This window comes from Calypte anna, chromosome 4A (genome assembly GCF_003957555.1).
Source record: "Calypte anna isolate BGI_N300 chromosome 4A, bCalAnn1_v1.p, whole genome shotgun sequence".
Taxonomy (NCBI): Eukaryota; Metazoa; Chordata; class Aves; order Apodiformes; family Trochilidae; genus Calypte; species Calypte anna.
In genome coordinates this window covers 36,933,397-36,950,230 of record NC_044248.1, presented here as the reverse complement: position 1 = coordinate 36,950,230, position 16,834 = coordinate 36,933,397, and the positions used below count along the sequence as shown (strand labels likewise).

Genomic DNA, 16,834 nt, shown 5'->3' with positions numbered 1-16,834 from the left:
CTCCTGAGTGCACAAGTGGAAATGGCAGCACGGGGGCTGTAGAAACTCTTCTGCTTATGATGAGCATGAGCCAAAAGGTTACCTCTGGCTCAGGTCACCAAAGCCCCCTCTCTCTCCACCTACTTGGGGATGAGAATTACACTGAACAATAATACTTGCACCAATCAAAGAAGCCTTTCCACAAATATAAGTAAAACAGTATTGCAAGAACACAGCTCTATAGAAAATATCTAGAAAGGAAAATACAAGGAAAATAACAAGGAAAATATTTAGAAGACAAGGAAAATATCTAGGAGACAAGTCATGAGTGGTGGATTGAAACAGATATTTAGTCATCTGTTAAGGTAACTCAGCAAAGGATCCTACAAATATGCACAGGCTATTGTATATTTCACATTAGCTGCTCAGCAACTGCATGGTTGTATTATTAATGAGAAATTAAGGATTGGAGGAAATAGAAAGCTTTCAACCATAAAATTTAGACTTTAATTATTAGTGTATTGGAGTAAGAACAAAAATAATAGAAGAGGAAGATAAGAGAACACAATAATTTTCTGACAAATGAGAGATACTCTGTATTTATTTCAACCCAATTTCCCACTGAAAAGAAAAAATCCAGTCCATTAAAAAGAAATATAGAAACATGACTCTATTCAAAATAATTACAATTTAAATATATTGTAGAACTCAAAACCTTTCGAAGGCCTATCCTATCCCTCTTTAAATTGCTGTAAATTGAACTCTCACTAGAAAGGAAGTAAAATTTATGCTATTATTGTTGCCACTCATACGGGTCTGGCATTATAATTCCTTGTTTTGTAATGCTAAAATACCAACTTGCTAGGATGCAAAAGCTGATTATCCCAACCTTCCTTCATTGTCTATGCAAAGAAAACTTAAATTCCTGCTGTCCCTGTGCACCCAATGTGAGCCTGGCAAAACCTCCCTCCTCACTCACACAACCACACAAGTATTTTGATATATGACCTAACAGAGCATTATAGATACTGTGAGGTATTCTGTACTGAAGAAAGGAAGGTGTTGGGAGGTGACACAGGTGAATACTTTAAAGGAGAGGAAAAACTCCCTCATTTAAAGAAACTCAATTTCACCTCCTACTTGCATGGATTATTACATGCCTATAAATTGGCCCTGAGGACACTTCCAGAGGGATTATGGAGCATGTCATTCACAGCTCTTCTAGAATAAAACCACTCAGCTTTGCAATACAAATACATTCCTCCAATCAGAACTATTAATGAAATACTCTAAGGTACAAATGGAAGATGTTTCAGGGCATTATAATTTATAAAAACAGATTCTGAGGGAAGAACTTCAAGTAGTGTACAGCCATCAAACCTCTTAAATTAATTATCTTGACATCCCCAAATCAATATTAAGTGTGAGAATTCCCATTTACATTGTTTGGGACTTAATTCATAATTTTGCTAATAAAATGAAGTAAAAAGTAGAAACAATACATGCTGTTTAGCATGTATTACACCAAATAAATTTGTAACTATCTCCTCTGTACAGAACATCTTGCTCTACTCACTCTTTTTAAACTCAAAATTTCAGAGTTTTCCTTTCCTTTCCTGCTACCAACTCTTGTAAGGAGTTTAATTAAGAACAGGAGACAAACGTGGAGAAAAGGAGAAAGGGAAAAAAATATTGCAAAGTAATTGAAATATTGCAGTGCAGCTTACACCTATCCTCAGTTAATACAAATTAAAAGAAAACACATGAACTGTGCTAAAACACTGCAACAAGCAACATTTCACAAGTATATGCATGCAAAAGAGACAATCCTTCATATTCATATATTATACCAAGCAAAACACAGCACACCTAACAGATAATGAATATGGAGCTTCACTTGCCATGGAGTTTTATTTGACCCTGCATTTAGAAAAAACAACTTTTACTGGCAAATACTTTCTGAAACTTATCAATACCACAACAGACTTGCTTCTGCCTCTACATATGGTAAAAAAGAATTATTTCAGTTCTACTCCAATCCCATTTTAACTATTGACTATACTGAGATATTGAAAAAAATAAAAAATAACTTGTACAAAAACTAAGTAACAATATTGGCATATTGGGTCACTATCTCCTTTGGGATGTGACTCCACTATCCACTATTTTCTTCAAGTTACAAATAAATAGCTAAGTTGCTTAAAACATTATTCTGTTAAATAATTGGCAGCTGCTCAAAAAACAATGATAAAGGAAATTATTGCTAAGTGTCAGTGTTAATCGATATTACTCACAGAACTTCACTTAACATCCATCCTGGATGAATCAGAAAAAAGCTTAAATACTAAAAGTGCATCAAGTATCTAAAAAAGATGGACCTCATTTACCCATCCTCTCCCCCTGCATTCTAAAGGTACCTGACAGTCTTTATCTTGGTCTTTGTGGATTGCAATACACTGAAATGATCATGATTAAAATACTTTTAAAATCCCCAATTTTTCTGCCTCAACCTTACCAAGCCCTGACTAATTACACAGGTCTATTCACTTGTAAAATTCAACAAAAAGATCCTAAATTCTCAAAAACGAAGAACATCCCTGAAAAAAATTGGCTTACAAGCATTAAAGACCTTTTCATTAACAGTATTTTGTCAATAAACCAAACATGTACTGATCTTTGACTTCACAAATATCAGAGCAGATATTTGCAAGTCTACTGCTTAAATTTTAAGTCCTACCTTAAGTGTCAATGGAAAGCCAATAAGGATACAAAAAGTCATCAAAATTCCATTTTCTTGTTATGAGAATCTTAATAAAACCCCTACAGTAAATATTATTTGCATTCCAGACAGAAGTTGGGGTGCTAGGACAGCAAAGAAATAACGAATGCTTAGGAAACAAACGTGAATATGCATTACCCAAGACTTCACACTGATGGCTTTCCAGACAAGAGCTCAGTCACACCACCACTTTACTAATCCAGCTCAGAGGGATTCCAAATACTCGGTCCTCTTCTCATCCTACCACTATCACAGGAGCCCAAAGCAGCATCCTCACCTCCTGCCCAATAACCAGGGAATGGCAAAGGATGGATTGCATAAAATCCCATTGGACACAGCTGTCTTTGATTCATCAACTGCTAATCCCTGCTATAAGCCAGGTAACTTTTCCAGGTGTGTGGGCTGAAAAGGTTATCCACAGACCAACCTATGTGTTCCAGCAAAGTGCTGTTAGCTACTTGAAATGAAACAGAAAAGCCTTAATAAGAGGTCTTAATGTAAGGACAACAAGTTTGACAAGAATGTCAGAAAACAGCCTATGAAAGAGGGAAGTTGTTGGCAAACTCTGTCAGACTCTTCTATCATTTTTAAGAGCCTGTACTTGCAAGATGAACAAAAGCTAAGTTTACAGCTCACCATCACTAGACCAACAAAAACCAGAGCAGCTCAACCTGAAATGAAATTCAGTATTTGATACTCTTTGTGAAAAGAAGCCCACAAAAACTGCAAAATTCTCATAAATCCAGGCAGTTATCAGGGTATTTTGCACATTGCTGCAGAAACAAGAATAAGAACTTAGTTTCCATGTCCTACCTTCTTGAACCGCCTGAAAGGGATTGTTGCCATCCACAAAGGTCACTGAACATGTGATTTTCTCTGTTTGTAAGATTTCATCATTTTGGTTGAGATCAGCAACTGCCATTCGAAAAACTTCCTCATCTTTTTTGGCAGATTCATCAAAAATTGCCCCTGTGAAAAAAAAAGAACAACAATATTGCATCTTTCACCTGCAGTATAGCAAAGCATTAATCATAAGCACTTAAGACATTTTCTGCTAGAATGTCAGCCCTTCACTCACTCCTGAGGCTCTTCACTCTTCATTCTGACATAATTTAAGACACAAATTGAGGAGAAGCATTGATTCCAGCTAGAAATATTAGGAAGATCTAGCTAAGCTCAAAACAAATTATCTGTATAGAAACATGGACAAGAAATGAGAACTGATTACCTTTCCAAAAATGTCATGATACACTGAATGACCACAATGGATTAGGAGAAAAGTTTAACATCATGTTTAGTGACAATTAAAACCCAGAAAATTCTAGTGAGGTGAGAATAAACTTAAAATGGTGGTAGCACTAGGAAAAATGACTCAGAAGTGACAACCACAATCAATAGACAGGTCAACAGCTGATGCAAACTATTTCAGGTCTAACTCCAATTGGATTTGTAAAATAATCACTCCAGCTCACTCTCTGACTCTTGAAGTCAGTAAATCAAGTTCAAGCGGTTAATTAAAATTATTTCTTCCTTTACAAATCTGACAGAAAGTAACTGTTCTGTCTTTTTCCCTAAAATATCCAATCAGGGCACTATAAACAGGAAACCATTAAACCCAGGAGGAGATGGCAGAGAACACTGAACCTTTGCACAGCCAACAATTCAAGTATATTGGAAAAGAACTTCAAGGCTAATCCAGGGAGTTCAGCTTTTTCTAAACTTTTTAAACTACAGTGTGACTTTTAGCATCATTAATTTCCTATTATTTAAATTTGCTTCTTGTATGAAGAAGAAAGTATCTTCTATATGGGAGATTTTAATCACCCCTATATTTGTTGGAAAGGCAACAAAGCCAGGCAAACACAGTCCAGGAGGTTCCTGCAGAGAGTTGATGACTTTTTGATGCAAATGGTTGAGGAACCTTCAAGGGGAGGCGTGCTGCTGGTTCTGGTATTAATAAACAGGGTCTTTTAGGGGACTTGAAGGTTGGGGACAACAGTTCTAAATAGAAGTATATGGGGGTCCTAACAGACAGTAAATCATATATGAGCCAGCAGTGTGCCCTTGTTGCCAGGAAGGCCAACAGAATCCTAGGTTGCATAAAGAACAATGTGACCAATAGGTCGAGGGAGCTCATTCTCCTCCACTACTCTGCCCTGGTGGGGCCACAGCTGGAATACTGCATCCAAATCTGGGCTCTCCAGTTCAAGAGAGACAGGGAACCACTGGAGAGAGTCCAGTGGAGGGCAACAAAAATGACAGTGGGACTGGAGCATTTGTCTCATGAGGAAAGGCTGAAGGAGCTGAGAAGAGAAGGATGAAGGGAGACCTTGCTAATGTCTACAAGTATCCAAAGTGTGGGTGCAAGGAAGATGGAGCCAGACTCCTCCCAGTAGTTCCCAGTGACAGGATGAGGGGCAATGGGCACAAGCTGGAACACAGGAAGTTCCATTTAAACATAAGAAAAAACTTCTTTACTATGAGGGTGACAAGGCACTGGAACAGGCTGCCCAGGGAGGTTTTGGAGTCCTCTCCTCTGGAGATTTTCAACTCCCACCCGGATGCAGCCCTGTGTAATGTGCTTCAGGTGATCCTGCTGTAGTGAGAGGGTTGGACTACATGATCCCTAGAGCTCCCTTCCAACTGCTATAATTCTGTAATTCTGTGGTTTAAGCAAAGAGGGCTCACTGCTGCTATAGTCCTATGAAGACTGCTATATGGTTTAAAACCTTCAGCTTAGATATCGAGCACCTTTAAAGCTTTCAGTTCCAGGCAGTAGATTAAAGAGATGGCTACACAGAAAAGAACGCTCCAAAAACAGTATTAAAAACTGTATTTACTCATTATGAAATTTCTTGTATATTCTTGAATGCCTGTTGTCAGTACAAAACTTAACTAAGGCAGCATACTAGGCAAGGCATCCAAAAATGAGTAAACGCTGATCAGTCATGATTCTGGGGAAATACCTGTAAAGAGACCTGAAAAGAACCAAAAAACTCTTCATTTATGGGAAATGGCTGCTTTAAGAGAAATAAACTTCCAAGTGTTTATTGCATTTTTCCCACTGACCTCCAATGCTCATCTCCCTGCCAGCACCACTCATTTTACACGAGTGTCATCTCTTCCTACAGCCTGACCGCTTTGACTCCAGCATTTTCCCTCCTGAAGCTGCCTCCATCTGGAACAGCTGTTCTTTACCTCTCCACTTCATTCACCTGTCAGCTCTGTGCAAATCTCAGCTGCAAATATTCGTTTTCATTTTCTCCCTTGTCCCCATTTCTATTTCACTTGTTTTATTTAGCTCTGTAAAGTAGAGCTGAACAGGGATGAGAACAGGACTGATACGCAAGATGCTGCAAACTGAGTCTTCCCCAAAAAGATGACTATTTGTGTATTCAGGTAGCATTTAAGCCTACAAAAGATATTGTTCATTAATATACCTTAAAATATCTTTGCTTCTAACCTTGTGGAATAGTTCAGTCCAAAACCACAGATGTTTCATTTTGGGGATAGACCTATACTTATGATGATATAGTCCAGTGGAAGGAACAATTCTACATGGTTAGTAAGTGAGAAAATTAGAACTAAGAAGGAAAAACAAGATGGAAAATAATGACAGAACAGCTATAGATTGTGTTACCTAACAGCATGGCAAACCAAAGACCTTCCAAGCCCATGCTGTGGAGTGCAGCCTCTTTTTCGAGAGCTGAGAAGTGTCATCTTAAGCATGACTTTGTCTCCAAAATCACCCAGGTCATTAATTGAGCAGATGATACAGAAAAGCCTAAGTTATCCAGTGTTTCCTTTTGCATGTGCCATCACAAAATACCCTTCAGCCCCATAGCTCTTCCACTGTGAGAGCAGAGAACTGCTCCCAAGACAGTGTATTCCCCAGTCCAGCATCAATTTTCTCAACAGCTGAACCTTTCTGAGAACCTTCCTTCCTTCTTTCACACACAGATATCCCTAATATACTCTTATGCTTTTTTCTCCCATTTCACAGGTTGACATAAATCCTATCTCTGATGGTATCTGGATGGATAAGGAACCAAACGAAATAAAACTCCACGTAGCCTTTACAACTCTTTCTCACTGTAGTACAACTGCTCCAGTTTTGCTCTGACCACAGCTTATTTCATTTCTGGCTCTATGCATCAGGCTCAAACTTCAATATTTCTCCTGGAACCAATATTACATCTGATATTTTAAACAACCTACCTCACAGAAGTAAGACATTACCCATGCTCTAGTTTAGGAGTATCTCCATAGGTAAAACAAGTAAATATAAAGGTGAATTGCAAAAAAACCCCACTGACATTGGAACCATGGTTCCCACCCAAGCATCCTAGCAGGAATTAGAATGTACTCATCACTGTATCTAACTTAGCTGCACAAAAAGCCTTTGAAGATTTAATAAAGATGATACTATTCCTTTCAGGAGACAGCAGTGCACAGCAACATGTGTATTACACTCCACACTCTGACATAAGAAATTTTATTTCAGAATTGACTCTCAAAGTTTAATTTCGATTTTTAAATAAAACTGGAAAAATAAAAAAATAAAAAGAACCAAAGTCAAAACAAAACAAAGAAACAAAAAAAGAAACCACACAACAAAAACCCTGAATAATATTTAAACTGATCCTATTCTCCAATATGTTTTGAGGCCCATGTGTTTTATCTCAACTATATTCCATGTGTGTGTGTGTTATCTCTCTGCATTACACAGATAGGGGGAGAATTTTTCTTTTATTTTCTCTTAAAGGAAAGCCATTTCAATAAAAACCTAAAGACTGTTTGGCATGTGCTAACATTGCTGGAATATTTTCCTTTTCAGGAATCACCCTTCGCCTGATGAGTGAATTTTCTGATATGAAACAGGTCTATCAAATGTTTACATATAGCTCAAAATGCAGCCATTAAACACTTTTATATCATCTATCATTTTCTTTCCTTGCTGAGGCTCAAAATCACACTGCAGTTTTGATGCTTATTCTTCCACATACAGTCTAATAAAGTCAAACAACCCAAATGAACAAATAGAAGGCATTACAACTTAAAATTACTTCCACAGAGAGAGCTCCAAACCCTCTCATTTCCTCATGGTACAACTGAGAAATGAAACAACTGGAATGTCCACCAAGTTATTTGGAGTACATGTCCAAAATGAAACCTTTTGGCTATAAGAAAAATTGTTACAGAAAGTAATGAACAGCTGAAGAGAAAAATCCAATCGTTCCCACTGCAAGACACTCACTCTCTAGAAAAGGATGCAACAAAACTGTAATGGGAAATAGTCTTCAAAATTATACAGAAGGTAAGTTTCTCATCCAGGCTCACTGTTCACTTCAGATGAAATCAAAGCCCCACACTCCAGATGTCATTTCTAACTCTCTCTGATTGCATCAGGAGCTGAGATGCTGACACAGCAACTCCTTTGCACAGTTTCCCTCTCTTGTTTTGCATGTCATTACTTCCAGCTTTATTTCAGAATCTGGATGAGGACAGCACAAATGTAATTCTCTGCTGGCTTTTTAAAACCTTTAGCCCATCAATAATGTCCTAGAGCTTAGCAGATGATTCTTTGTGCTTAAGTATCTCATTTGCACTTGACTGTGTCACCTGAAATCTGTCAATTTAGATGAATACTGACCAAATCACTGCTCAACAAGTTCACCAAGTACTAATGACATCATTAGAAAGGCTTTTCAAAGATCACTTTTCCTACTGACAATATATATTCTATACTTATACAATTACACATAACTGTATATATATACGATTCAGACTATACTTTATATTCTAAAATATAATCCAAAGTAGATGTTAGCAGCTATTTCTAGAGTAATCTGTGCAGTCTGCTGGTATCAAACCAGAAAATCGAAAACTGGGAGAAAATCATGACTGCAAGGATGAACAGTGAAAAGTTTTAAACCAATGTTCATCTTTTTGTTGACTAAGAAAGAACTAAATCCACGGCTTGCAGGATTTTCAAGTATTATAATTTTATTACCTACAAAAGTATGACATTTCTGAACCTCAGTGCCCTATATTAGTCTCAGGAAATGAAGTACCTTGTTTCAAAGAGGAGGGGGAGTTCACGGATTAAATACCATTGTGAATTGAGGCCACAGTTCAATTTTGGCACATAAATTTGATTTTTACTTTGTAACGTTGCATGCACATACCTCACCAACAGAAGCAATAAACACATTGCTCAATAATTTACTCACTCAGAAATTCAGGAACATTTGGAGAAAAAGGAAGGAAAAGGGGAAATGTAAAGTGCAAACTTTTTGAGCAACAATTTGATATTCTCATCAGCTTCTGATTCCATGAAATTTTTTTTTCCCCACCAATATTTCCAGCCTGTTCCAGTGTCCAAATCCCACTGTATTTTTTGCAACTGCTGCTATTATTGTTCTGAATGAGAAACTTAACACAGCTGCTGGGAGAGGGATGGCCATGCTGCTAACACTCAGAACTGGAAGCTGGGGCTTTGAGTCCTTGTGGTAAACCTCGTACGGAGATACACTACAGGGTTATAAACATTTCACTACAGGTCTTGCTCCCTTATAAGAAAACAGGTTAGGAAGAGTCATTAATTTCTTAAAGTAATGAAATCTGATATTTGAGAACCTGAGATAAACTGTAGAATAAAATCTCATGTTATTTTCAGGCCATATGAGTGTCTGGTTGGGAAAAATTTTATAGAATCCATTCATTTTTAACTATAATGGCAAATGCCAGGCTATAATGCATGCTGTTCTGTCTGATAGAGCAAACAAACACATCCAGCTTTAGAAGACCAATTATCATAGAATCATAGAATTGGCTGGGTTGGAAGGGACCTCTGAGATCATCAAGTCCAACCCTTGATCCACTACCGCTGCAGTTCCCAGCCCATGGCACTGAGTGCCACATCCAGTCTCTTTTTAAATATCTCCAGGGATGGAGAATCCACTACTTCCCTGGGCAGCCCATTCCAGTGCCTGATCACCCTCTACGTAAAGAAAAATTATATTATAATGGAATTATTGTAAAGCAGAACAAGAGGGCCTTGAGTTTTAGAGTGTGGATGTGCTTACGTAGGAATTTAGAAGGTGTTCACATCCAGAGACCTTCACTTGACTATGCAGCTCCCATAATCGTAGTATTCAGCATGCTCAAGTACAGCTGGAACCTAAATTTCACTTGTGACACATTTAAAGCTGCTGCTAATCTCTCTGTTGACATAGGCAGACAAGTACATGCAATCACATCTTGATTTTGTCAATAGAGGGAAAACATTGCCATGCTTCGCTTTTCCCTTTCAAGCTGAGTAAGTTTTAGAAGCTCCTTGAAAGGGTTCTTCATCTTGCTGCCACCTCCAAAACACATTTTTAACCAGCCCTGACTGCATTCATTTTTAATATAATAAAAAAGTAGCAAAAAGTAATAAACAGTCAACATCTAATCAGAACACACACGAAAAACAAGATCAAAAAACCACCAAACAACACACCCGAAAGCCAAACTCACACACAAAAAAACCCCTCAATTTTCAACACAAGCCACTCTCTCTGCAAATGTTGCAATTTTTTTCTGCAGTCTAGTAGACATGAACAAGCAAATCGTACATAAGTGGGAGTTAAGGAATTACAGAAGCTATCTGTTTAGTTGGACACAACAACTAAACCACAGAATAAAACACTGGATTGGAGAAGGAAGGAGTTTCTCACCATATTTCCCCAGCTGGAGCCAAATTTAGCATCACTGTGTATTCACAATTTCTAACATAAGAAATATGAATAATCTCTCTCAAGTCACACCTTAAAATGATATTCTCTGATGAGACTGATATGAGATGGCCAGCTTACTATGGCACCTTTTAGCCTAACCACTGCAGAAATCTTTTGTCCATTTCTGTTCCTTTTTCAAGTCATTAACCACCTCTATGGTCATAACATCCTGTAAATGATACAGCAATCTCTTCTCATTGTTGCTTTTTGTTTTCTGACTTTAATAATTTGAAACAAAGAGGTGAAGGAGGAATTTTACAGGTTCTTCAGGCTGGCAAACTGCTAGAGGCAAAGTCTGTTACAAATGCAGTGAAAGTAAAAGAAGTGCAGTTATCATCTGAACACAGAAAAGTTGTTCCTTTCTTCTGTGAAGCAGTGTTGGGTTTTTTATGTCTCAGTTTTACAGTAAAACAACCAATATGGCTCTGCTTGTTTCTGAGGCAGTTATTTGTTTTAAGCAATCTGTCTACAGGAGTGTATGCCACTGCATTACACCATTATTTTTTTTTATTGTTGTTTTTTTGTCTCTTCAAAGTATACTTCTTGTAAGCCAAAAAGTTGGCCAGACAAGTCAACAAAGAAAATACTCAGCTTTTTCTCAATAGATTTACATATACTCTGAGACGATGGTAGGTGTTATTGAATGTCAAACCTAACAACTTTCAAGTAATACAGAATTTCTAGGAAAGCTGAAACACAAGTTTGCAAGTATTAAATCAATTGTCTTTGCCATTGCTTTTACAATTCTTAAAAAAATAAATTTAGAGGTAGTCTGAGGTCAATTTATTTAGCCACCAAAGCTGGAGATGTGTTTGTATTGCAACACTGTGGATGCACATCAGGGAATGATGTTCACATTCAGAAAGAACAGAGTCTGTAAGATTTTATCCTTCTTATTTACACTGTCAATTGGGCACATATGCCCAAGCATGAACACTTCTCCATAGCTCTTGATTTATTTTAAGCTCATGCTGCAAGATATTTCTAATGTTCTCAAGTTCTAATCCACCATTTTACGCTTATGTTTACTACAGGTAATAACACAACTTGTCAAAATCATCTGCTGAGTCTCATTAAAAATACAGCTGTCATTTGCCAGTCCTTCTTTGAGAAGAGTTATTGTTTGCTGGAGAGTATGAAGAGAAGGGCAAAGCAAGAGGAAGACAAAACACTGGAGGCCCCACTAAAAATGCCTTTCTTCAGGTGTATTTTTTCTATAAAACAGATACTCGGGGGCATCTTAAAAATGGAATCTTGTAAAATCTCCTAGTAAATAACAAAGTCCCTTCTCAATTCCCTTGCCTTAACATTAAAGGGATGTTTCAGTAGAAATGAGTGTAAAAAACCACTGTATCAAAGGACTAACAATTGACAAACATCTTGCATTTTTCATAGCTAATTGATTGCACAAATTGCAGAGCCACAAAGAATTTGTCTCTGCAAATTGCACAATATCTGCACAAATTCCTGTTGTGGCACTGGAGACTGCTGTCTACTTTGGTAGCTGCAGCAGGGTACAATACTAGCATCATATAAACACAATGTTTTATACACAATGTACCTTCCACAGGATAAGAATTAAGATATCTCCTGTGCACTGTTCCACTATAAACTTGATGTGGTGATTAACTACAGTGATAATATCTTTGCATTCATTATACAACAAATGAGCTGATAATAATGAGAAGCTTTTCATGTTTTCTACGATATCCATAACTATCAAGTTGAGCTCTAGCTGTGAAAAGCATCTGGTTTGGTAGATATTATTGCCACATTATTAATATCCCATACAGAAAGTTAGTGTGATGATAGTAAATTTGCTGAATAGTATCTGCATACCTGGAGGAAAAGAAGGAGGAGGAAAAGAAGGAGGAGGAAAAGAAGGAGGAGGAAAAGAAGGAGGAGGAAAAGAAGGAGGAGGAAAAGAAGGAGGAGGAAAAGAAGGAGGAGGAAAAGAAGGAGGAGGAAAAGAAGGAGGAGGAAAAGAAGGAGGAGGAAAAGAAGGAGGAGGAAAAGAAGGAGGAGGAAAAGAAGGAGGAGGAAAAGAAGGAGGAGGAAAAGAAGGAAGAAAAGAAGGAAACCTTTTCATGTACATTCAGAGCTTGTTTATATGTTGTTTTAGAACAAGAGCTAACACTGATTCTATACAGTATTTGGTCATTTCATTGGTCCCTAGTTGTGAACTACGAGAATGTGACAGAGTAAAACGCAGAAAATGCATCCTGAAGAATTCCTAGATTTTTGTTAAGCATTCATCACTGCCTCATTTTTTCAGCTCTCATACTCATTTCTCTCCCTCTCTGTAAAATGCTGCTTTGCAGTTTTCAGAAGACAAACTAATGCTTTAGTTAATCAAATGATGTGACTGCAAGGTAGAGATGGAGAGAAGACTGCTGCCAAACCATTTCTTTATGACAGGGAGCAGCTGCAGCACCTTATACCATGAGCAGCTGAACTTTGTGGAAAATGAGATTATCAATATGTTAGAGATGTTAACACACAAACATATGCCTAGACAGACACAGATGTAAGAACGCAAAGATTACACAGTGAGATTTTTCTGGAGGGCATTTTTCTGCTTTTTCCTTCCTATTTCCATTCCAATTTACACAAGCTTTCTGCTCCAAACACATTTATCATTTCTTATAGTGAAGCAGCCCAGCTTACGACACTAAAGATGGCCATTAAGGTTATCACAAGAATAAGAGGTTATTTCTTGGGCACTACAGCATATAAAACTAGCCACCTAGTAAAAAAACAAAACATAAAGTAAAAAGTGCTGGGTCATCATATCACAGACTCACAGAACAGTTTGGGATGAAAGGGGCCTTTACAGCTCATCTGACACCCCTGGGCCATGGGCAGAGCCATCTTTCACTAAATCACCCTGACCCTGAACACTTCCAATGATAGGGGATGAACAGCTTCTCTGGATATCATTGAGAAACACAGACAGACAGATGGTAAATATTTTGCTTTTTAACAAACCTATCTTATCTCACTGCAAGCATAATGAATGCCAGGGTCAAGAATTAAATAACAACAGAGAAGAAAGTAGCTGTTAAAAAACGTTTTATGTGCTTGTCTAAAAACATAAAGGCTGACTCCAAAATTAATCCTTTTTTTGAAACCACTTCTTTTCAATTCTTTAGACCAGGTTTTTCTTCTGCTGGAGGAGAGGCATTCAGCAAATCTACACACAAACAGCCTCTTTGAATGGTAATAGGAGAAACCAAACAAATTAGTTTCATATTCATCTAGCCTATTTTTTGCCAAGACAGGATTGTCCTGTAGAGTGTAATTTACATTCCAATTGAAAATTAACATATGTAACCTCTTTCACTCTGATGTCATGCAGAGGGTAACAAATCTGGCAGCAATTGGTTTTCAATTTTAACACAAAAACTACATATAGAAAATGCCCTAAGAAACTGCCACTTTCCAAAAAGGGTCCATGCTTCTTATTCACAGAAATGTACAGAACTAGGGTTACTGTCCTTAATTGTAAACTCCATATTTTATTGTTTTGGGAAAATGTCAACCCATGCTGCTCAAATTTCCTCTCCAAACATTCAGGTCTGTGGACTCAAAGTGACTTAATGATCATGGATGTTAATTACTTAAATACCTTGCCTTTTATATATATATATATATATAAAATATGTTGACATATCTTTGTAGTTCCTCCTCATGGTAGAGGTATAATTTCTACTTTCACAACTCACTCACAAGTTACATACTACAACAGACTCTTAGAATATGTGGAATTAGACTTTTTATTTCAAAAATTTCACCCAATAAATTCTGTTAATGAGGCTTCTATTTTCAAATAAGCAAGAAAAGAAATGAAGAAGGAAAGCTTAATTTCATTCTACAGGAGACCCATCAAATATGACCAAAAAAGCCTGCTTTAAATTCTTTCAAGTCTCTGCTGTAATTTGACTTCACACTTTGTTTTCAACAACTCTAAAGTAATTCAGCAATATAAAGCTCTTTGGAAATTATAACACTGGCATATGAAATACCAGGGAATTTGCATTTCCCAAAGCCCCACTGCAAGTCAACTAAAAGTAGTCAAATTCTGCTGAAGAGGAGTTTCCTCCAGAGTACAATATGTGTCCATAATTTTTCTTTTTTTTTTTTGGTAAAATTAAATCACAATTTCTGATTTTAAGACAAACTCTGTAAGGAACAAAGAATGGTTGTTTCTTCCAGTGGCTTGAATTATTTTTGTGCTCTTAGAAGGCAAACTTAAGAGTGAGGCAGCAGCTGAGCTATTTACATAAACTGTGGATGTGTCAGACACCAATCCAAATATTCCCTTCTTTCCTATATTTTAGATTTCTTCAGACAGTGTTATAAAATAGGCTACTTAAAAACCTGAGACTGGTAATAAATTGCTCTACCATTGAAAGAAATTTCCATAGAAAAAAATACATAGAGCAAGATGTCAACCTCCAGCAATGGGTCCAGAGTTGCTATAAACTCAAATCATCCCAAATTCATATACATAGTTTTCAGAAACTAGCTTGACTTTTGATTTATTTTTTAATGAAGCCTGGAACTACACTTTACAGTTATGTCCTCTTAAGAGCCACTTAACAAAAGCCATATGAATATGAGTAGATACATTGCTCTTTTAGAGATTATGGAATATTAAGTAGGTAACAGTGACTTATTCAGCCACCGAGTAATTATCCACATGTCAAAACTGGAAGAGTTTAATAAAATGACCCCAATTATTCAGAGTATCTGACTATATTTCTATCTTTTAATACATATAATCTTGGAACACTGATATGAAAATGAAAGTATTTCCATTATTATACATCCCACATCATCTGAAAAATTCATAAGTGTTGAGGTTGTTCTTATTTGGAGAGTTTTAGGAGAGGATGCTAAAGGTGTGATTTAAGTTTTGGCTTGTTTTCTTTGGTATTTTAGGATTTTGTTTTTAAATGAAATGGCTGTTAGCTGAAGGTAGGAAAATCTTGTGTGTAATGTCTTGAAAATCATTCTAACTTGAATACACTTGATATCCAGTAACTTAGGCTTTTTTTATTTTAACATCTCACTGAAATTGGAAAATAAATTTGTAAGCTATATAGTAGCTTAAGAAAATAAAAGTTTAAATTATACAGGGAAAAGGAGAAAAAAATAGTGTCATTAATTTAAAATAATGTCAATGTGGAAATTGGAAAATTAGTTTAAAAAATAAAACCAGACGTGATACATGTGGAGGGATAAAAATTATTATTATTGCATGATCTCTACTGATCAATTGAAGTCTGTGAGGAAGAAGCACTTTGGCAGCAGCTGGTTGTAGTCAGATCATTTGGAGAAAATGTTCCTAGTAATTTACAAAAGTGATAAAAAAAGAAAAAGAAACCTCCCCCACTATCGTATATTTTTTTTTTCTTTTTAGCAAAACATGAAATAACCTAAAGTAGTTTCTGTTACCAACATTCTGGGATCAGATCAAGGTTTTGTTTTGAGTCAGCAGAACAGCACCTTTAAACAATGTTCATTTTATTTTCTATCACATTTTTTATAAGTACCCAAGTGCTGAATGCACAAGGAAAACCATGTAAGAAGTATTACCTTCATATTATTCTTGTAGATACTTCTAGTTTTAGCAGCTCTCCCAGCTCAGTATTTTAAGAAAAGACATTTCTTATAAACTACTTCTGCAGCTTTTGAGAAAACAGCTCCTGTAAGTGCTGTACATATAAAAAAAGAAACTGGGAAATTGTTCTACAAAGCAGAACATGTTATGTTCTACCCCAGAATCCAAATACTGACCCTCCTTTGCATTTACATACTTCAGCAGATGAATTCAGCTTCATTTTCCAGCTACTTCTGTCTTAATTAAGTCATTTTTATTGTTTGGTAAAAGATATGCAAGTATAGTTCACACTGGCTTTTCCTGCATGCCTGTCACATCATCAGTCATAAAGCTTTAAAAGTTTTCCACACTCATAATCTCATAATTATTCTGAACTTAATTACGACTGGATCATTATTAATTATTACTGTATTATTACCAACTAATGCAAAATACCTTGGGTATATTGTGGTGCATTTTTATCTGGACAAATGCTGAAATTAATTTGCCAAAATAAATTAAAGGACTCCACAAGACCACACCAGAATTCAACTTGATATAAATGTTTCTAGCACTCAGCTCCTGGTACTTGATTTCCTTACTAGAAATTAGTAAAAACTTTGCAAAATTATGCACAGCTACAGGGATTCCCAAGCAGACTGTTCATTATAATCATGTTTTTAAAGAGGA

At 36.6% G+C, this 16,834-nt stretch overlaps 1 protein-coding gene across 2 annotated transcripts in view; it reads right to left on the bottom strand.

The window, feature by feature from the left end:
- Positions 1-16,834, bottom strand: part of GRID2 (glutamate ionotropic receptor delta type subunit 2) — a 705,658-nt gene that overhangs the window by 567,981 nt on the left and 120,843 nt on the right. For both annotated transcript variants that reach the window (XM_030449840.1, XM_030449841.1), the window contains exon 2: positions 3,572-3,727. In XM_030449840.1, coding sequence (XP_030305700.1) covers positions 3,572-3,727 — 156 coding nt within the window. The remainder of the gene's footprint in view (positions 1-3,571; positions 3,728-16,834) is intronic.